The following is a 22,759-nucleotide window of genomic DNA, read 5'->3' as shown; positions in this document are numbered from 1 at the left end:
GGGGAGGCGCGGGGGGGGAGGGGGGGAGGTGCGGGAGGGGGAGAGGCGCGGGGGGGGAGGGGCGCGGGGGGGAGGAGGGGGGGCAGGGGGGGAGGCGCGGGGGGGGGAGGGGCGCGGGGGGGGAGGGGCGCGGGGGGGGAGGGGGAGGGGCGCGGGGGGGGGAGGGCGCGGGGGGGAGGGGCGCGGGGGGGGAGGGGCGCGGGGGGGGAGGGGGAGGGCGCGGGGGGGGAGGGGGAGGGGCGCGGGGGGGGAGGGGCGCGGGGGGGAGGGGCGCGGGGGGGAGGCGCGGGGGTGGGAGGGGCGCGGGGGTGGGAGGGGCGCGGGGGGGGGAGGGGCGCGGGGGGGGAGGGGCGCGGGGGGGGGAGGGGCGCGGGGGGGGGAGGGGCGCGGGGGGGAGACGCGGAACACCCTCACCCAAGATGGCGGCGAGCCGCGTCGCTTCAAGTCGAGGACTCCGCCGCGTGTTGGTCCTCTAGGAGAGGGAGCCGAGAAAGAGACGGAGAGCGAGAGAGCCGAGACGGCGAGAGACGGCGAGAGAGGGAGCCGAGACGGAGAGCAAACGCGGCCATGGGCGACAGTGAGCGGGACGTGGACGTGCTGATCGTGGGCAGTGGCCCGCACGCCCTCACGCTGCTCACGCTGCTGCGAAACCCGGACTCGCGGCCCTGGGACTCGCTCAGCGGCCTCTTCGGGGGCCTGAAGCTCAGCGCCGCCGCCAAGGGTCGAGGCGGCGGCGGCGGCAGGAGGGCGGGCGGCAGGAGCCGTGGGCCCGGGGCCGTGAAGGAGATGGAGGAGGCGGGGGGTAGTCGTGGGACTGCTGCGGAATGGGCGATCTGAAGAGGTGGAGCCGGCGTTGGCCTCCTTGGGCCTGCAGGAGAAGGCAGGTGCGGGGCGAGGCAGGCGGAGCGAGATGGGAACCCGCACACACCACGGGGATGTCCGCCGCGTTTCCACTGTCTCTAGCGGGCGAGACGTGGGCCAGTTCACGACGAAGGAAGAACTGTCGCTTGGGACTCGATGACCACTTCCAGGGTTAGGGGAAGCACTGGAGGTTTGGAGATGGAGCGGCCAATTTAATGTTGGTTTAGAAATGAGTACATGGCAGTGAAATGTAGACGGGTGAAGGTGTGCGCCACCACTGGCCATATACAAACATCATTCTGTTCAGCGGTTAACATTGATTGAAAGTTTATTTAACATTGGCTGCATCTTGGCCCCCTGAGTCTTGATATTAACTTGTAACCCATGCCGGGTTGAGTGCACAAACCATTCCATCTTAGCATTACACGTTGAGCGGTGGAGCTGGCGTTTGACCCCCGGGTGTGCTTTGATGCGGGTGCCTCCTTAGCCGAGGACGGAGAGGAGACCCCGCGTGGCCCGCAGCTGCTGGAGGTCATGGTGGTGGACACGTACGGGCAGTGGCTGGTGCAGTGGGACAAGCAGTTCACGGCCCTCAACATCCCGCACCTACGCTCGCACGCGCTCGTCCACACCGACCCCTTTGACAAGGTCAGGATCGTGAGGATCAGGGGTGCAAGGCGGTAAGGGTTCAGCGCATGTAATGGCTTGCTCGTGCCATCTGCGGAGAAAGGGCCTCCGCTAGGAGGAGCTCCGGGCTCTAGAGAGACCCTCTAAAAGGTTTATTTTTGTCCTATTCTACGTTGGTTAGATGTTTTTGAAGAGGTGGGAGTCACCCACACTTTACCCTACCACACAGGACCTGCCAATGGACTAACTGCCGAGTATCCATTGGTGGTACTGCTGCTTGAGCAGAGGCAGGGGAATTTAAGAAACTGGCCCCATTGTTTCAACTGCCGCACTGGGAGATCGAACTGGATTGAATGTCCAGTGTGCTCACCACTCCACCACAGCAGGATCAGCAGACAAAACGTACAATTTTCTTTATTTTTAATTCTTTATATAAGGGGTAGGGAAACTGGTGGGCCAGATAAAATTGCATACCTCAGCGTAATTAAATAATTATGTAAACTAAAAACCTTGCAACGTCTGAGTGTAGTTGTGTGTTATTACAGAGGCGCACGCACTATTTGGTGGAGGCAACACGTTTAGTTAAGTGTGGCTATACAGGTAGTCCTCTACTTACGATGGAGATGCGTTACGACGACCCCATCGTAAGTCGAAAATATCATAAGTCGAAGATGGCCGAGCCTGGAGTCTTAAAGAATGGTGATAATTTAGCAAAACAGAGCAATTTACAGTACCGTACTGTATAAACTATATACTGTATGTATTTATTAATTACAATACTGTATTGCACAGTAAAATGTTAAGTAAAAAAAATAAGGTAAATTCTTAGCCTACCTATATGAACTGCAATTTAATAGAAAGTTTTTTCAGGAAACAATCCTATCTGCTATAAAAACACTTTTAACATGCATTGAACGTATTGTATCGTGGTAACCTTAAAATGAAATCGCTAAAGCTACGTATCATACATGTATTGAACGTATCATAACGTATCATATTGTACTGTACTCGCCAAGATTCTGTCCGTCGTCTGTATACTTGAACGATGTTAGGTTGTTGATGGAAATTTTGTCGTATCGCGATCGCCATCGTAAGATCAAAATATCGTAAGTCGGACCATCGTAACTCGGGGACTACCTGTACTTATTCTATGGGTCTTTCGGTAAAGCCACGTAGATAGGAAATTATAAAAAAATATCACGACGTTTCGAACGCAACACAAGCAATCGTCTTCAATCACCTGAACACGACTGCTTGTGTTGCGATCGAAACGTCGTGATTTTTTATTTTATTATATCTACGTGGCTTTACCGAAGGACCCATAGACTATGTATTCCTGCAGTCACGAAAGCTTTAAGTCATAATTTGTGGCTATACTGTTCCTAGACTGTTCGCTATGTTTGTGTGAATTAGTTGTACGAACGGGCCAGCCAGCATATATGCTGCCTGACCCTCAATCCCCAGCTAAGACTCTACGGCGAACGACAAGCGAAGCACGAAGACCGAAGAGCAGCGACCCCTTGAGTTGATCAGAAAATGAGCCCCGAATCCCCTCGGCGCTCCCCCTTTATCCCTTGGCCGCTGCCTCGCCCTGCCCTCTGCCACGCCCCCTGCTGTATCAAGAAAGGGGCTCCCCACTCCCGGTCACGTGTCCTTCAATCATCCAATGGAGGCTCCCGGCGCTCAGAGCTCTTCCAGAACTGTGGCTGGCACAACAACGCAGAGACCTCTTTATGTCTCTACATTGTGATAGATTAAACACGGCATTGTTGCCAGGTCAAACATTTTCTCCTCTAGCACCCGATTGGTGTGGCTAAGATGCTTGCAGCAATGGAAGGATAACAGTTATTGGGCCGCTTTAGAGTAGTAGGCCTCTTGTGACCGTTGGCCATATATATGTACGTTGAACTTCTTACGCACGTAGCTAACTATGCCATATGTTTTCGGATTTCTACCTTCCCCTCATTCGAAAACAATTCCTTGTGCAGTCATTGGCGACTGAGCTAAGATAATAAACTCGCTACACTTGAGAACTCGGTTTAATAACTTAGTATTTAGGAGTATGTAGGGCTCTATGTGAGAGTCTCCATGTGAGTCTGAGTCTGTATATAAGTTACTTGAGTCTGGTTTAATCACGGGCGGATGCCTGACTTTGAACCCTGGATCTCACTGGTGCCACCTCACCTCCAATCTCTTGAGCCACCTGGCCACTGGGCTGCGGTGGCTCTACACAACTGTAATTCAGCACTGTGGAGACAGCGAGGGTTGTTGGATCACACATGTTGAGAAACTCCCTGTGGGTGTCAAAGTGCTTTCCCCTGGCTATAGAGGACCACAGAGAGCTCAGGCAATTGTTGGCACCAGCTCAATGTGTGGCTGCTGCCTACCCGCTTGTCTGTGGTCCCCAGCGCCTCATGAGTCATCGTCTCTAAGAGTGAGCGAACGCTATGCGGCGGCGCGTTGCCAGCCAAGGTTATTCAATCGTGATTATTGCATCTTGACGATTCTTTTCCCCTAATCACAGAGCCTTGTGAGTTAAACGGCCGACACGCTCACACTGCCGCCCCCTCACCCCCCCCCCGGCTCCAGCGAGCACTGCAGGTGTTTGCGACGCAGCGACACAGGGAGGAGGAGCTGCGAGCGCTGCCCCGGCGGCTCCACATCCTGGACGAGAACGCCTTCTTCAACGACGGGCGCGTGGGCAAGCGCGAGCGCCGGCTGCTGTCGGCGGGTGGTTGCGCCAGGCAGAACGAGCTCTACTTCACACTGCCCAGCACGCGGCTCGTTCGCGACTTCTTCACGCACCAGGTTTGTGCAGAGAGCGGCGCACGCGGTCTGCGTCGGTGGTCGCGGTTACACGATGTGGTCTCCCAGTTCGGTGCTCATGGCTACACAATGTCTCCCGGATCGGTGCTCACGCCTACGCGGTGCGGTCTCCCGGATTGGGCCACATCCTCAAGCCTGCTGCGTTCTCTCCCCATTTCGCCACATACTTAACTGGTCTTCGCCGTTAGAAATTAAATATACACTTCAGGCATTCTCAGTCCAGCAATAGATGAAAGGTCTCCCAATGCGATGTCGGTTATGAGGGTGTTTTGATAACACTTCACCATATTAGTCGATGAACATTGGGGAATCGGGCAGAGTGCCAGACCGGTTCTGATATTACTCAACTGATGTCAGCCTTAAATTTTGACTTATAACTTTCGTGACTGCAGGAATTCATATTCTTGGTTCTTTCGGTAAAGTCACGTAGATGGAAATTTTTTTTTTTTAAAGTTATTTAAAAAAATAAAATAAACACTAATGTAAACTGTAGCTTGGTTCTTAATCGGAGTATGTGTACTGGCAGTCTATAATGTCGACTGTAGCCTGGTTATTAAGTATGGTGAGTGTACTGGCAGTCTATAATGAAGACTGTAGCCTGGTTCATAACCTCGGTGAGCGTATTGGCAGTCTATAATATAGACTGAAGTCTGATTTTTAAGCTAGTGAGCGTATTGGCAGTCTATATTGTAGACTGTAGCAATGGTTATGAAACTGAGTGAGCGCTATGCCAGTCTATAATGTAGACTTATTCTGGTTCTTTCGGTAATACAAATAATATAAAAATAAGCGAGGTACAATGATTGCCTGGCGGCCCTTTGATTGATGGAGACCTGCCGCAGGATCCGTTGTTTTCTCCTACATTAACAGCTGCCCCGCCCATGCTGCTGACACACTTTGGTTACGCCCATCTCTAAACCTTTATAAACAGTTTTCCTTTAGAGGCGAAACCCCTCTTTTCCTGATGACGGCCGCTTGTGTTGCGATCGAAACGTCATGGTTTGTTGTTTTTATTGAATTTATTTTATTTGTATTACCGAAAGAACCAGAATAAGTCGACATAGACTGCCATAGCGCTAACTCGGTTTAATAACCATTGCTACAGTCGAAATTATAGACTGCCAATATGCTCACTAGCTTAAAACCAGGCTATAGTCTACATTATAGACTGCCAGTATACTCACCCAGCTTAATAACCATTGCTACAGTCTACATTATAGACTGCCAGTACACTCACCATACTTAAGAACCAAGCCACAGTCTACATTAGTATTTATTAATTTTATTTTGTATTCACTTTATTTGTATTATTATTTTTCTATCTATGTGACTTTACCGAACGAACCAAGAATATGATGTCAGCCTTCACCAGGCAACATAAGACAGCGTGTTAAGCACTTTACCACTGGTCCAGCATTGTATGTCTTATTTGGTTGCACTTGTAAGTTAGGCATTGCTGTTATACTCATCTCATTGGGGTTTATTTTATCTCCTGGCCAAATAAAGGATGCAACAATATGTTGTCTGGACAAACGACCATTAAGAAAAACAGACCCCTTTGAAGGGCAGAGACCAGGTGAGATTAATCCACTTCTGAAGATGCCCGCAGTGGTGCGTGGTGAATGCTTGAAAGAACAGATGCCCCTCACACAGGCCAGCCAGGAATTCCACAGTTGGAGCAACACAGCTGGTGTCCCGGCCTGCCACATCAGGGGAGCATGCCATTGATTTATCAGGTTTGGTTGACACGAATGAAATGTCTTGTGCTTCGCATTGGTAAGGTAACAAATAAGCATTAATGCCGATGACCACAACGCAACCGGTAATACCTAGGAAGCTAAACAGGATTTGGAATCTGGACCGTGCTTTATTGGGTGATCACCATCCATGTATAGAGACAGTGCGTGGGTGGAGACAGTGCGGGTGCAGGAACAGTACGTGGCCCAGTGGTCATGAGGGGTAATTACGGAGGGGGAACCATCTGGGAAGTTCGGGAATGGGCTTGAGATTTCGAGAAAGGGGGCGTGGCCGGGGGTGGAGTGAAGGGCTACCATGGGATTGGGGTTGACTGTCTTCACGCCATCACTGTCTTCACTCCATTGCTGTCTTCGTGTTGTCCCTGTCTTCATACCATCGCCACTTACGTGCCATCCCTGGCCCAAGTTATCTGTGCGTCATATCTGGCCCAAGTTATCTGTGCGTCATCCCTGGCCAAGTTATATACGCATCATCTCTGACCAAGTTACCTGCGTGAAGCGCCCTAAATAAGAAATAAAGAAACCTCTACAGTTCGTGTTGTCCGAGAGTCATTACAACTGGTGTCAGAAGTATGTCAAGATATTCAAGAAAGAAAAACCCATCTGCATTGACCTCGGACGAAGGAGAGGATGAGCAGCAGACCGGCCAAGGTGGTTGCCTCCCATCAGGGAGTTCGTGGCAGCGGGGGGCGATTGGGTCGCCTTCATCCGATTTGAGGCGGCATACCTGTCCGTCGCATGGACAGAAGACGATGCTCTGCGGGCCTTGCCGACGGCTCTCGATGATGATGCTCTCTCAGCGTTTTGAACCATGCCAGCAGAAAAACGGGCCACTCTTCAACAACCGTACGGAGAGATGTTGGCCGTCTTTGATCCTCCATCCAACGCGCAGAGGAAGTTCCTACAGCGGAGGTGAGAGGAGGCCGAGACGCCCCTCGCTTACCGCAGTGCACTGATGGCGCTTGGGCAGGCAGCGTGCTCACGAATGGATCAAGCGGCAATAGACTCCCTGACGATGGAAAAGTTGTTGGTGCTAGCACAAGAGATGGGGATCGTGCTGCCCGTCGTAGAGGAGGAGACACAGATGTCCATGTGGGTGGCCAGATGCCTGCAGGCCCACGAGAACATGAACAGGTGGACCCAGGTAATGACGTGGTCAGATGAGCCCGAGTCAGGCGACACTTAGGCCACCCGGTCAAAAAGGAGCGACGCAAGGCCGGCGGAAGAGGGTCCAGAGCTCGGGAGGGAGATGGCAGCGGTGCAAGGGTGGCCTCGACATCGAGGGGACATCTCGTGACGGCCTTGAGGTTGAGGTCCAAGGGGAGAGGCGACCCCTCCACCACACGGACCCTCCATCTCCTGTTTCCGGTGTGGACAGCCGGGACACATTGTGCAGGGACGCCAGGACGACGCCCAGCCATCGACAACCTCGCCGACATCCCCCATCCCGCCGACGACCACTTCCCATCCCCAACAGGCAAGTCGCGACACACTGGACGCTCGGCCCAACCACCACCACCTCGCGCATCTAGGCCTTCACGCATTCCTTCTGTCATTCCCACCCCCCCCACCCCCCCGGTTGGGGAGCGCGAACAGTGGGTTCAGACCACAGATGGGTGGCCAAATTCTAGCACAGTGGAGGAAATTGGCATGCCGAGTGATAGCAGCCGCGGCAGGTTCGTCAGCAGGAGTTTGTTCCATCCAGGGTTGTAGAGGTACTTGTCTTGATTGACAAACGGTCCTTGGCTACTATTATCTTGGACGTCATTTATAATTTGTTGCCCTTAAGGAATCGTTGCGTTATGCCAATACGGCTTGCGTGTGTTGTGGCTAACGGGGAGGATGGGCATTGTGGGGCAGAGAGTCATGCGTAAGTGTGGGGAAAATTGAGATGTCGGGGTCCGTTTTTATTTCGAAGACGCTGGCGGTGCCTTGCCTCTTGGGGACCGATTTATTTAGCAGGATTCCTTGGAAGATTATGACGAATGAAGAATCTTTCGAGATGCCGTCGGGACAAAGATTGTTATTTTTGGATTCCCTGTATAGCAACACTGTGGCGAACGTTACAGTTCAGGCCTTGACAAGGGAATCTATAGAGATTCCGCTAGGTATGCAAATGTTAGTTTGCTTGTGCTCCTGCAAACGCCTTCAGTTAACTGACCCCGAGGCGGGAGTCCACCTTACACCATCTAACACAGCGACCCGTGGGCTCGCACTAGTGGGGACACAGACAGCCCTTAGGGTGAATCAGGAACCATTTTTACAGGTCCTGAATGTAGGTCTGGGAACAGCTGTGGTCCAGGTGGGTATGGTGTTGGCTCATGTGATATCGGCATGTTGTGAGGTTGTCGACTCTGACGCGGGGGTTGTCATAGACGCGGTGCAACTAAGAGCTGAGTCGGATGGGACATGGGCGGATAAATTGTGTGAGGAGAACCCAAATTTATCCCAGGCGCAACGGAATGAACTGCAATTGTTGCTAAGGGAGGTTTCTGACATTTAGTCAAGGATAATTTGATATTGGGCGTACTTCTTTGCTGCAACACCACATCGATACGGGTGACACAGCTCCTATTCGGCAGAACTCATCGGTTGAGTCCTGTCGAAAAGGAACATGTAGAGCAGGCGGTGGAGGAAATGTTGGCAGCGGATATAATTTCACCGTTAACCAGCCATTGGGGAGCCCCTGTGGTGTTGGTCAAGAAACAGGATGGAAACTTACAGTTTGCATTGACTTCCGTAAATTAAACAAAGTCTCGGCAGACGCTTACCCGCTGCCACGTATAGACGATTTCCTGGACGCATTGTCGGGCGCTTGGTTCTTTTCCACGTTAGACCCTGGATGAGTTATCCAAACCGAAAAACAGCGTTCCGGCCACTTTCCAACGACTTATAGTTGGTCCTGGCAGGACTCCAGTGGGACTCCTGCCTCATTTACTTAGATGATATCGTGTTTGGCCGCACATTTGAGGAGTATTTGCAGAGGTTGCGGGCAGTGTTCTCCAGGGTACGGTGGACTAATCTCAAATTGAAACCCGCTGAATTCCATTTGCCACAAACCTCAGTGTGATATTTGGGCCACATTGTTAGTGCTAAATGAATAGCTACGGATCCAGACAAAACAGCGTGCGTATGCGATTTGCCAACCCCCAAGTCGGTTGGTGAAGTACGCAGTTTCGTCGGGTTTGCGCCGTACTACCGAAGGTTTGTTCCGCAGTTTGCGATGGTTGCAAAACTCTTACATGCCTTGACGGGTAAAAACCAGAAGTTTAAATGGGGCCAGGAGGAGGAGGCCGCGTACGCTGCACTGCAAGATCGCCTTTACAACGCGCATCCTCTTGACTATTCGTATTTTTCCCTGCCGTGTATACTGGGCACTGATGCTAGTGAGATGGACATAGAGGCTGTCGTGTCCCAGGTGAAGAATGGGGTGGAAAGGGTGATCGCATACAGAAGTCGTATCCTGTCAACCGCTGAGCAGCGGTACTTTGTTACCCACAGGGACCTGTTGGCCATAGTGTACTTCATCCAACAGGCCTTATCTTTATGGCAGAGTCTTTGTCGTCCGCACGGACCATGTGGCCCTCCAGGACTCTCTGAGCGTGGACCAGCCTTTTGGCCAGTTCTCACGCTGGTTAGAAGTACACCCAAAAGTATTCATTTCGAGTAATTTACCGCAAGGGTGTGAGGCACTCTAATGCCAATGCATTATCTTGCTTGCTGCTGAACAGACGTTGCGCATGCTCGTCGGGCGCATGCCGGTGTAAACAGCCTGCAGTTTAAGTACCGGGGCTTGTAGCGGCTTTGAGTGACCCGCCACCAGCCGGGGTGGACACAACACGTTAGGCCTCACACATACTGAATGGGGACAGCTACAGATGGAGGATGTCTCCATGTTGAACTTGCGACGCCGTGTAGAAACTGACCACATGAACCCCGGGCCTAAGGGAGTCTCCCAGTTCGTCCTTCAGGAAGGCCTGCTGATGAGGTGGCAGGAGGTTTTACAACATCTAGGCATTATGGTCCCCACCTCCCTGCGAGGTAAATTAACACGGGCAGTGCACGAAAATAAGTTGATGCACCACAGGCATCGGAAAACTTTGTTAACCTTTCAGCGAGACTTTTATTGGCCGGGAATGTCAAACGATGTCTTCTATTTTTATCAAAGGTTGCACTGATTGTGCGTGCCGCAAGCTGCCATCGAAACAGTCCATCACGGTGTCCCAAATTTATGAATTGATTGCGCTTGACATCCTGGGGCCCTTTCCGGCTTCGCAAAAGGGGAATAAATTTCTCCTAGTCGGGGTTGAGTATTTTTCCCAGTGACCAATGGCTTGACCATTGCCCGACCAAACGGCTGCATCCATAGCCGATGCATTTTTGTACTGCTACATGATGGATAAAAGGGGGCCCCCGAGCAGCTTCTCACGGATCAGGATCGGAATTTCTCGTCCAAGCTGCTCCGCTAAGTGTGCGAAGTGCTGGGTTTAAGAAGATTAGAACGTCGTCATACCATCCCCAAACAGATGGTATGGTGGAACGCCTGCACAGAACCTTAACATCGATGCTCTGTCAGGCAGTTAATGAGATGCAGACAGATTGGGATTTGCACGTTGCGGGAGTCTTGACAGCGTACAAGATGGCCCCACATGCCTCCATGGGATTCTCCCTGTTTTTCCTCATCTACAGGAAGGAAAACAAACCCCCCATTGAGGCACAATTGGGTATTGCCTTGGGGAGGAAAAGAGCAGCCATGCCCGTTCCCCTGCAGGTCACGCTGGATCATAGCTCTGAAGCTCGTGAAGCGGCCAGAGAAAACACTGCCAAGGTGCAAGCTGCTAACGAAAAGAACGCGGGGCGGCTTGAGCACGTGCTTCCATGGGCAATCGGGGACAGGGCCTGGTTGTATTTCCCACAGGTGCCGCTGGGTACGTTCCCCAAGTTACATCGGCCATGGCAAGGTCCCGTCGAGGTGGTGTAAGTCAGGAGGCCACAGTGTGTGAAAATTTTTGGCGGGACGCCACTGTTGGTTCGTTCACCCATCACGCCTGAAACCATATGTTCATCCCCCTATAGACAGCTCACCCCCAAGCCCTGTGCGGCCGATGTCTGGTGTATCCGATGAGCCGGAGCAATCTGCGAAGGAAATGGTGCCTCAGGAAAAATGCATTGTGCCGCCCACAGTTTCCAAGTCCTTGAAGTCCGGGGAACCTCAAGAAGCCGCCACGTACGATGGACCGCTGGCTGGAGCCCGGTCAAATTCCTCCGAAGAGTCCAGGGGATGAGCCTTCCTCTTCAAGGCTTTTGTGCATTGCCCGGAGAGGCACAGAAATCCACCCAGCGTCAAGGACCCGGTCAAAGTGTTTACGATTCCGCTAAAGCGGATTTATGCAGTTCGTCTGCCCTAATGTTCATCGGACGCTGGTTTTTTGCATTTATTTATTTCTTTATGCAGTTTTTCGGCCCTGATGCGGTACATTGTCAATATGAGCCGAAACGGCTGATTTTCTCGAGGCGGGGCGGGGGGGGGGGGTGATGTGGAGACAGTGCGGGTGCAGGAAACAGTTCATGGCCCAGTGGTCACGAGGGGTAATTACGGAGGCGGATCCATCTGGAAAGTTCAGGAATGAGCTAGAGAATTCGAGAAAGTCGGCGAGGCCGGGGGCGGGTTGAGGGCCATGCCAGGAATAAAACTAGGCGAGAGGCAAGGTTCGGGGCTGCCATATGATCGGTGCTGACTGTTCATGCCGTCGCTGTCCTCGGGTCGTCGCTGTCTTCACGCCATCGCCACTTGTGTGCCATCCCTGGCCCAAGTTATCTGCGTGACGCGCCCTAAATAATAAATGAAGAAATCTCTACAGTTCGTTCTAGATTTGAAGCTTTCGTGACTGAAAGGATTCATATTCTTTGGTGTTTTCGGTAAAGTCACGTAGGTAAAACATTAAAATTAATAAAAGTAAAATAAAATAAAAATCACGACGTTTCGGAGGCAACAGTTCGTGTTGTCCGAGAGTCATTACACATGTAATAGGTGCTATTGTTATGCGAGCAAGGAAAGGGTGGGCGCTGCCTCCGCACCACTCACACGGGCCGGAGTATTAGGGGAGGTGGAGCCTGGTCGTCGGGGTGAGTGGGGGCGGAGTCAGGGTCACGTGAGGAGGAGGAGTCAGGGTCACGTGAGGAGGAGGATATAGGGTGAGAACTGGAAGGGGATCGGGAGTCGAGAGAGAGTGAAGATAGGAGAAGCCACGCGGGGTGCTGGCAGAGGAGTGGCACGAATTGCCACGTGGTCGGAGTCACGGCACCGTCGGCCAGCGGTGTACGTGGAGCAGCGGAGTGGCTGCAGAGTGTGCGGGGCACACGGAGCAGCGGAGTGGCTGCAGAGTGTGCGGAGTCACACGGAGCAGCGGGGTGGCTGCAGAGTGTGCGGGGCACACGGGCAGCGGTGTGGCTGCAGAGTGTGCGGAGTCACACGGAGCAGCGGGGTGGCTGCAGAGTGTGCGGGTCACACGGGCAGCGGTGTGGCTGCAGAGTGTGCGGGGCACACGGGCAGCGGTGTGGCTGCAGAGAGAGCGGAGGACTCGAACGGCTTGCGGGGGAGCACGCGACGGAAGAGGTGCGGGTCCGATCGGGGACATCGCGGGGTGCGAGACAAGAACCCAATAAAGGACAGACGGAGACCAACATCGCCTAAGAGTCCTTTATTACACTATGGGCCACTGCGTTTTCACACGCAGCAAAATCCATGGTACAGCAAACCCTTGGCCTTTGCGGGTTTATTGTTCGCGGTTTTATTGTGCAACCTCTATGTATACCAATTTAGTTATCGCAGAAGTTAGTTTTGACTTTCACGGGTATACACGGAAGTATCACTCGAAGCTTCTCCAGTGATACCAGCCACACAGCACCGTCACTCGAAAAGCACCGTCACTTGAGAAGCTTCTCATGTGACAGTACTGCGTGGCTGGTACCGTGGTGCGGGGTGGCCAAGGGACGTGAGGCAGCCAGTCGCACCTCAATCATTGCTATGCAAGCATCTTGCGGACAAAAAGACATCCCCCATATAACCTAACCCGACTGTTGGGGAAAGTGCTGTTAGCGAGCACCTATGAAGGCCGGCGTGGCAAACGAGGGAATGGAGGGCCAGCACCACGCCCGGCCGCCTTTGTCTCCCCAAGGTGGTCGTTTAAGGTTGAGTAGACCTAGGGAAGGCCCCAAACCGGTTCAGATAATCTTCACTGGTGGTTGGTAGTGAGAGGGATCGAACTCGGGTCGCCGGGTTCGTAGCGCAGTATGCTAACCGTCACGGACAAACACCCGTTTTGGATCATCATCAGTGAGTATAGTATTTATTCTGTAGTTATACTACTATTGTCTGGGAATATTTTTTATAGGGTTTTTACATGTTCATTAAAATTATTTAGTTTTTTTGCAATACAGTACAATACTAGTTTCAATTGTGATGCGTTTTAATTTTGATTGCCTTGTACCGAATCCCATTATTTAGGTAAGGCTTAAATATTTAACATCTCCGTTTTGGCTTTCACAGCACTTTCAAAAAACATAACCCCCGCAATATTCAAGAGTTTCCTATACTATACTGTATCCTGATGTCTATGTTTCCCAGGCTTCACCAGCCCACACTGATCAGCATGGGACGTTTCGGTGAAATAACCCTCATGAGACCCGCATGGTATTTGGAAGCTCTGGATTGACAAAAGGGCCTTTGCATGTACACCACACATATGGCAGCCCTTTGTCCAGCCATGGCTAAATGTATGCCTTGGTCAAGCCAGGCCCGTCATAGTGGTTGATTTACCACACTACAACCACGTCTGTTGTTTTCTTGTTTGAGCATATTTCAACCATGCTGGTTGTTTAACCATACTTCGCCGCCAGTTGGTAACACATGCTAGCCGCACTCTTGCCTCCCAGATCGAGCACTACTCTCTGGCGGGCGCTGTGACGGCGGGCACCGTGGATGCGATCTTGCCTGTCCTGGCTGCTGCTGGTGTTGCTGGTGGCGGCGGTGCTGCCGGCGGTGCTGCCGGCGGTGGTAAAGGCGGTCCCATCGTCGACTACTTCCGCGTGACACTGAAGGGCGGCTCAACAGTGCGCGCCCACCACGTGGTGTTGGCGGCCGGCCCGACACGTGCCGCCATGGCCGTGGTTCCAGACTGGGTGTCCTCCATCGGGGAGCGATTTCCCGAGGACCGGCTCCTCCACACCACAGAGTTCATCAGCCGCGCCGGCGGGTCCGGTGAGCAGAACGTGAGCGACGAGTCCATTGAAATCAATTCATAGGGTGGAAGAGCCTCCGCTATATTATATTATGAATATTATTTGCATGTGCGAGTGCATTGCGTAGTGGGGAGTAGTGGCATTGCGCTATGAACCCAGAGACCCGAGTTTGATTCCCTTTCACGTTCAATAAAAGTGTAGAGTATATGAACTGGTCCTGGCCCACCCCTAGGTCAGTTAAGCCTTAAACATGAGTACCTAATCTTATGTATAAACATCAGTACCAGGGAGGCAAATGCGGCTGGGCGTAGTGTTGTCCACCCACCCCTTTGTGTGTTAATATGTGCTCGCTAATAGCATTTTTCCCGACAGCCTGTTGAAGGCTAAACAGGGGATATTTGTATTGCGTGTGGAAGACTGTTGCTGATGAGCACCCCTGCTGTACGCGGCCCCTCCCTCCCCCCTACCCCAGTGGCGAACGTGGTGAGCGAGCCGAACGAGCAAGTGCTGGTGGTGGGCGGAGGCCTCAGTAGTGCCCACATGGTCCTGCTGGCCGTGGAGGCGGGTGCCAGCAGCGTCACCTGGGTCATGCGCAAACACCTGCAGGTGTGCACTGCACCCTCCACATATGCAGGGGTTCTGCTCATAGGACGTCTTCGGCCATGATCTATCCACTGCTGAAAGAAGATCTCCCTGAACTGCCACCATCTCACATGATCTGCCATGCAACATTCTAGCTCCTTGCAAACCAGCTGATCTCAACGCTGTGTCTCTGACCATCGGCCCTTCTTGCAATGTGTCATGCCTAAGTCTACTTTTCTTTCATATACTTTTCTTACCTTTGTAGTGTGTACAGAGGCACACGCACACTAAACTTGGAGGCAACACTTTTATTAATAAATCCCAACGGGGTAACACTAACTGCCTCGGGTTCTATAGTTATGTGTTGCTATGCTATTGCTATGTGAGAGCGGTTTAGCCATCAACGGACGGGTCAGCCAGCACACACGCTGCTGATCCCCGATGCCAAAACGAAGCCCCCAGAGCAGAGCAAGAAGAGCCTGGAACCCCAGCACCGATCCCCCAGACGAGCCACGAACCCCCTCGGGCCCCCCCTCCCTTTATCCCCTGGCCGTCGCCTCCCCCTCGGGTGGGCCACGTCCACACTTCAGCCAATTAGGAGTCCCTGGCTCACCATGACGTGTCCCTCCAGCTTCCGGCGCTTAGTAGCAATTCCGGAGCGTAGAAAGTACTTACAGTAGTGGCTATATTAACGACACTATACTACCCCCCCTTTATAATATCCAGCCAACCCGGTGGAAGCGTGAGGGGCCAACCGGTACGCAGCAAGAACACCAGGGACGTGCAGGTCCCAGTCGGTGTGTTCCGCATTAACCTGCTGACATAACATTGATGTCAGGGTCCTGTTGAGGCGTTCCACCATGCCGTCAGTTTGCGGGTGATCGGGCGAGGTGCGGCCCTTCTTGGTACCCAACCGGTCAGACACTTCTTTGAGCAATTTAGATTACAAATTTTGGCCCTGATCTGTGAGAAGGCATTCCGGGGCTCCCTTATCCAAGATGTACCCGTGGAGGAAAACGTCCGCGATGGTCGCAGCCGACTGATCCGGCACCGGCCAGGTCCTTGGCCACCGTGACAGATATTCCACACCCACCAACAAATATTTATTTCCCCGTGGTGTGGTGGGAAAGGGACCGAGCATGTCGAGAGCGACGAGCTCATTCACCTGGGACACTGAAATCGATTGCAATGGGGGACAACCCATTTTTCGGCGAGCGCATTCAGTACATCCCCTCAACATATTTTGCACATCTCCTGCCATCCCGGGCCAGAAAAAGTTGAGGCGAAGGTCTTTGGACCCCAAGGTGCATCAACCGTTTGTGTGTCACCCAGGTCAATTTGCCCCGCAAAATGGTGTGAACGACCACATTGTGTTTTTGCAGTTCCCTGTCCCATTTCATGAGTAGGCCCTCCCGGAGGATCACCGAGGATAAGACCCGCAGTTTGCCACCATCCTCGGAATCCTTAACACGGCGTCTGATTGGGAGTAGAGAGGCGTCCTCCACCTGGAGTCACCTCCACTCGGTGTTGGTGAGACCGAGCATGTGATCCCGCATATCAGCCATGTTGATGTGTGCAGCGTCAGCTGCAGCAACGACAGACCGGGGCGGTACTGTACCAGCAGGTTTGCATCGTCCCGCGCCCGAAATGCACGTGCACTGGGTGGCAATCGTGACAGTGCGTCAGCGTTTATGTGCCGAACGCCTTTCCTATAGGAAACTACGAATACATAGTCCTGAAGGACGTCAAGCCAACGGGAAAGCTGACCTGACGGTTTTTCAACATGCAGCTCGTACTGCAGAGCCGCAAGATTGGAGCGCACCTCGAATTTGCATCCATAGAGGTAGGGATGGTATTTGCTGGACGAAGTAAACTATTGGCAGCAACTCTCAGCGCGTAACGCATTAGCGCTGCTCTGCTGGAGACAGCACCCTGCTCCCTTAAGCAACCACACACTCGACTCCTCCTATGACCTGCGATAATACAGTGCCAATACCCGTGTTGCTGGTGTCCGTGTCGAGGATGAAAGGTAGAGAAAAATCGGTACCGCAGTGGAGGCGCATTGACCAGGCCGTCTCGGAGCGTGGTAAACGCAGCCTCCTCCTTTCCCCACTGAAAGTTCTGTCCTTTGGCCGCGAGAACATGGAGAGGCTTAGCAATCGTGGCAAACCCGGGGACAATAATTATGAGGTGAACCCGACAAAACTACGCACTTCACGTGGCCACGTACACACGCACGCAGTTTTGTCTGGGTCCGTCGATATCCCGGATTTTCCAACGATGTGGCCTAGGTATCAGACCACTCTTTGAAAAAGATGACATTTCTGTGGTTTGAAATTAAGTTTTGCTGCCCGCATTTTGAGAAAAACTACCCGTAACCTCTGTAGGTGCTCCTTAAATGTACGTCCAAAGACAATAACGTCATCGAGCTAAATCAAGCACACGTCCCATTGTAGGTCCGCCAATACCAATTCCATCAGGCGCTGAAAAGTGGCGTGGCTGAGTGTAATCCCATCGGGAGCCAGTTAAACTCAAAGAGCCCTTGGTGTGTGCGGAACACAGTATTTGGTCTAGAGCTGTCGTCCAAGGGCAACTGCCAAAATCCCGACAGCAAATTCAATGTGGAGAAGAATCGCGCCCCTGACAAAGCATCCAACGAGTCGTCCATCTATGGGAGCGGATACGCATCAGCCACGGAGAATTTGTTGAGTTTGCGGAAATCCACGCAAAATCTCAAACTCCCGTCCTACTTTTTAACAAGCACAATGGGCGCCCCCCACAGACTATTGGACGGATAAATAATATCAGCGGCCAACATCTCGCCCACCGCGTGGCCTACATGGTCCTTCTCCGTAGGACTCAAGCGATACAGGTTTTGTCGAATGGGGGCGGAGTCTCCCGTATCGATGTGGTGGTGTAAAAGCGGCGTGCAGCCAATATCGAATTTCGTTTTGCTAAAAACGTCGGAGAACTCCTTCAAAAGGGCGCGTAACTCGAGTTTGTGGTACAGATAAATCATTGCTCTCGACGCAGAGCTTGTCCAACCACGACTCATCCCCATCCTCACTCTTGCGCGCATTTTCTCCCTGCCCCACAGATGCAGCAACACCCATGGTCCCAGAATTTTCCCCCTGATAACACGCGGAAGATGCGTGAGCCAATACGGTGCCCTCTTGTATCACGGATGCCTCAGAACCGACATTCAAAACTTGGATGAAGGGTTTTTGATCGCCTGCCACCAACGTCTGCGCGTACAGCAAATTATGGCCACGGATCGCCTTGGTAGAGGGGGCTAATATCATTCCCCCTATGATCGAATTGGGGTTGAGTTGTTTTTTCAGGCGTAAGGGGATGAGCATCTGTGCACCGGGGGGAATTTTAATAGATTGATTGGCCATAGCCAGGACCGATGCGTTCGCTGTGCGAAATAGAGTGGCCGATGACAAAAATGCCATTCGGCGGCCAGATGGTAACTCTATGCATCCCTGATCCACCAGGATTTTTAGTGGCATTTTTCCGAGAAAATCCTTCCCGAGCAGGCAGGGTACGGCTAGGGGTTTAAAAACGAGGATCGGGCCCATCAATTGAATGTCGCCAATACATACTGTCGCTGATAATTGGCCAATAATCCCCAAGGACTGTCCGTTGGTGGCGAAATGGTGCGCGATTTAGGCGGCAAGCTATCAAAAGTAACTTCCGAAATGACAGTTGCTGATGCACCCGTATCAACCAGAATGCGCACGTCGACCCCCACGACGGACCCGATAATGGCCGATGATCCTGCCGCTGCAACGATTATGCGGCGTGCCAGGGCCGATAGTTGCATGGGACGCCGCGTCCAACCGTCGCCCGCAAGGACCCGATCAGTACGCGACGAACCCCGACAAAAATCCCCGGCACACGACTCCAAATCCGATGGGTGAGGTGCAATAGAGGGCTGTGTGTTAAGTGCACCACGACTTTCCTGAGGACCCAGCGAAGTGAAGGAGCGACGATCCGCCGATTGCGCCGATGTGGAGGGTCCTCCTTGTGGAGCGCGGCACCCCACGGATATGTCCCGGCAGGTTGCACTTGAAACACCGGATCGGGCCGTCTCTCCCGACCTGACAGTCTCCCTCGGCCCTCGTCCACTGTGTGGCGGGACGAGCAACAGCGGCCTGCAGGTGCTGCTCGGCCGCGGTTGCTCCCACCTCCGTGGACGGTCCCGTGCTCGCCACAATGCTGGCACGCCGCCGGATGTTTAGATGTGCCTCCAGGCACCGAGCGATCTTGAGGGATGTCGGGTCGTCGTCCTCTATGGCGGGCAGGACGTCCTAAAGCTCCTGGGCCAGCGACAGTAGTTTCTCCAAGATGAGGAAATCCTGCCCCACCTTGTCCATGTCGGGAAACGCCGACTTCGCAAGCGCCTGGAGTGTGATGCGGTAGGAGAGAGGCACCTCAGTCTCCCCTCGCCTACGCGTTGCAAATCTGTGGCGCTTGGTGGACGGTGGGGCAAAGATCGCCCCCATCTGTGCCAGGGCTTGGGTCAGGGTTGCCTTTTCGGTGTCGTGGATTGCATCGAACGCCACCAGCGCGTCATCGTCGAGTGCCATGGGCAGTGCCTGCAGCGCCTCCTCCGTCTACTCCGCGAGCTTGCAGGCTGCGATGAAGCGGCGGCGAAACGACTCCCAGTCGCCACCCACCGCCGCGAACTCCTGGACATGGGGGGTCTCGACTTCAACCCGCGGGCGGCGGGGATCAGCTCTGGTGGCGAGAGGTCCGGTTTGGTAGGAGCGTCTTCCTGCGCTTTTGAAAAATTGGCGGCTCCCGTGCAGCGCTCGCATCTGTAGTTTCCCGCACGCGGGAAGCAGCATGTGTAGAGGTCCACAGACGCGGCGTCTCGGCCTGTAGGACGGCGGCGAGAGTTGCGACAGCGTTTCCCGCGCGCGGGAAGCAGCGTCCGTAGAGGTCTGCGGATGTGGTGTCGGCGTCCCGTTGTCCGTAGCCTGCCCACTTGGGTGTCTAGAATTTATGTGGTCCAAGAAGTGGTTCAATGCTGGGAGGCCATGTGGCCAGATGACGAAAGTGTCATCCACATACCTCTCCCACAGGGAAGGACGCAGGGTGGATGTCTGGATGGCGTCTGATTCAAACTTTTCCATGAACATGTTGGCTATAACTGGTGACAAGGGGGAGCCCATAGGGGTACCTATGTGCTACCATCAAAGGTTTGTACACGAAGCCATACAAATATACAAACACCGACATAATTTCAACCGTGATGATGGTTACAAGCTGAGTAATCATTGGAAAGATGTGATTAACCATGCAAAAAAGATTTAACTACACTTATTTGGCCAATCTTATTTGACAGACAACTGTTACAGGTTTACCATGTTTAGTTGTTGTCTCCTTGTCACAGGTTGAGTCACAAACCGTACCTCTCCATAACAAAGGCTCACCCTCTTAAGCCTCACCTTACCATATGAATAAAAAGTGTGCTTTACTTGGCCATTCCCCCCCCCCCTCTAACCATTATATAAACGGAGTGGTAGCTCCTACAATCTCTCATTTACTTGATACAGCTGTCGTGGCTGTGACGGTTCCACCTGAAGACGGAAGCTTGTGTTGCCTCCGAAACGTCGTGATTTTTATTTTTTATTTTATTTTACTTTTATTAATTTTAATGTTTTACCTACGTGACTTTACCGAAAAAACCTAAGAATATGAATCCTTGCAGTCACGAAAGCTTCAAATCTAGAACTACACCTTTATTTTATCTCTGCCAAATATCAGCACTTTAGCCCACGTAGACCATCTTCAGAATTAGGCTCAGTCACAATCATCTTCCTGTGTAAGATTTCATTCGCTGCTATGCGATTGTGGCTAGAGTAGAATCGCTCCATCTCAAAAGTTGAAAATCTTCCCTGATATGTTCCCTTCTTTGGCTGCTACTGTGTGGCCACCAGCCATTGTCCCTTCTCGTGGCATGTCGTGCGCAAGCCTGCTTTTCTGCACAGTCCGTACAGTGTCTCTAATCCCATCTGTTGAACTTTCTGTCGGTACAGTATTAAGAAACATGTGCATCCATTTATTGATCTGATTTTGCATTTCTGTGATTTGTGTCGCGGCCTCGTCTCCCGTTCGTCTGTCAAATCGGACACGCCTCTTACCCTCGTCTTCCCTGTCCCCATATTTGCAGGTGAAGCAGTTCGACGTGGGCGATGTGGAGACGCTGGTGGGGCGCTATGCTCACCGCGAGCACGGCGTGCGTCTCGACGGGTTGCCCTTCCTGCGCCAGTTCTATGCGGAGCGGGGCCCTCGCCGCCGCCTCGACATGATCCGCCAGGCACGCAAGGGCGGAGCGGTCACGCCCGAGGCCTACGGGCAGATCCGCCCGCTCATTGAGGCGGGCATCGTCTCACTGCGTGCTTACTGCCAGGTGCGTGCCCGGGCATGTGGGTCTTGCTGTAACCTCTGATAAGCATAGTTGGCTACATAAGGTGTAAAAGAAGTACGTCACGATGAATCAGTGACAGTCGACGCTTTGATGGCCAGGTGCGTGGGTGTGGGAGTTGCGCGTGGATTGTAACTGTTAATAGATTTGTGAAGTAGAATTGGCGCTTCACATTAAATGTGTCTCTCTGGTCAACTTGGTGAACTACAGGTCTGAAAATTGCAATATTGGTTTGACTGTCGTGCAACATAGGAAAGTGCTGCCCCAGAGGTCACTTACAATTAGAGGCCGACCGAAATTCGGTTTCGGTTTCGGCGCCGAAAGTTGGCAAATGGCCTCGTTCGGCATTGTTTCGGTTTTGGCCGAAAGTCAATTTTTAACTTTCGGTTTACTTTCGGTTTCGGCCAAAACTAGAAATTCAGTTTCGGTCGGCCTCTACTTGCAATTATCTCAGGGATAGCTCTGGGATGTCCGCCAGCTGGGCGGTTGTGGCTAAGCACGTGGCCTGCAGTCCGGCACTGAAGACGAGGGTCGGTGTGTCACGCAAATGTTGCAGAACTCCCTTCCCATGGGCGTCAAGGGGTCAATGCCTGGCTCGCCAGGAGAAGGCCGTAGAGCAAAATGTGGACTGCATCTGATCCATCTGTATGGAATGGAGTGTTTTCCCCTGGCATGCGTGGGTTCTCTCCGGGTGCTTTGGTTTCTTCCCACATGTAAACACTAATTATGTTTTACCTTAGTATGTGGAGGATATGCGGTCTTAGCAGCAGAGCTTGGCGCCGGCTCACAGCTTGACTGCCTTCCTGCTTGTCTGGTTCCTCGTGCCGCCGTTACAAATGTAAATTATTATTGCTGCCCTGTGCTGTTCTCTAACACAGCGGGCCAGCACTGCTGTGCTAGAGCCTATGGCATAATCATGATAAAATTGGGGAGGAAATGACAAGAAAAACACAATTGATGGTTTCATCGAGAGAGTCCTGGCTTCAGTTGACACTGCCAAGTGCATCCATGTGGCTGTTATACTGGGCTTGTAGCAAACCATCAATCCGTCGAGTAACATTGATCCTTATCGAGACCGGTGGTTTAGATGTCAGAGAGCCGAGCTGGCACCATTGAATCTTTGGTTTGATTATTGAAATCAGCTGCCCGTGATGAAACCGGGTACTTAAGCATCGGGCTTCCACGGTCTCGATCTCTATTCCTTTGTTGATTTAGCTTGGCAGTTATCTGATTTTTTGCCCAGCTCCATATTAGTGTTTTTTTATTTTAAAAATACACATATTATGCTCATGTTTTAGATAAAGCGGTGACAGTGGTTAGCGCACTGAGTTGTGAACCCAGCGCCAACCTAAGTTTGTTTCCCGGCCATTGCTAACATCGGTGTGCGGGTGATAGCTAAAGCACTCCTGGGTATGACCCTTCACGAACC

At 52.6% G+C, this 22,759-nt stretch overlaps 1 protein-coding gene across 2 annotated transcripts in view; it reads left to right on the top strand.

The window, feature by feature from the left end:
- Positions 1–432: 432 nt before the first annotated feature.
- Positions 433–22,759, top strand: part of LOC133357656 (uncharacterized) — a 28,520-nt gene continuing 6,193 nt past the window's right edge. Inside the window, exons 1-6 of one of the 2 annotated variants that reach the window (XM_061575736.1) lie at positions 433–880; positions 1,349–1,509; positions 4,078–4,296; positions 14,007–14,331; positions 14,785–14,918; positions 21,076–21,315. In XM_061575736.1, the coding sequence (XP_061431720.1) occupies positions 1,396–1,509; positions 4,078–4,296; positions 14,007–14,331; positions 14,785–14,918; positions 21,076–21,315 (1,032 nt within the window). In that variant the 5' untranslated portion in view covers positions 433–880; positions 1,349–1,395. Of the gene's footprint in view, positions 885–1,348; positions 1,510–4,077; positions 4,297–14,006; positions 14,332–14,784; positions 14,919–21,075; positions 21,316–22,759 lie in introns of both variants that reach the window. The other variant, XM_061575735.1, reaches the window with a different exon arrangement.

The sequence above is a fragment of the Lethenteron reissneri genome, chromosome 59 (genome assembly GCF_015708825.2).
Source record: "Lethenteron reissneri isolate LAM-NWPU_2019-01 chromosome 59, ASM1570882v1, whole genome shotgun sequence".
In the NCBI taxonomy this organism is placed as follows: Eukaryota; Metazoa; Chordata; class Hyperoartia; order Petromyzontiformes; family Petromyzontidae; genus Lethenteron; species Lethenteron reissneri.
The sequence above is the reverse complement of the archived record's forward strand: the minus strand, read 5'-3'. Positions and strand labels throughout refer to the sequence as shown.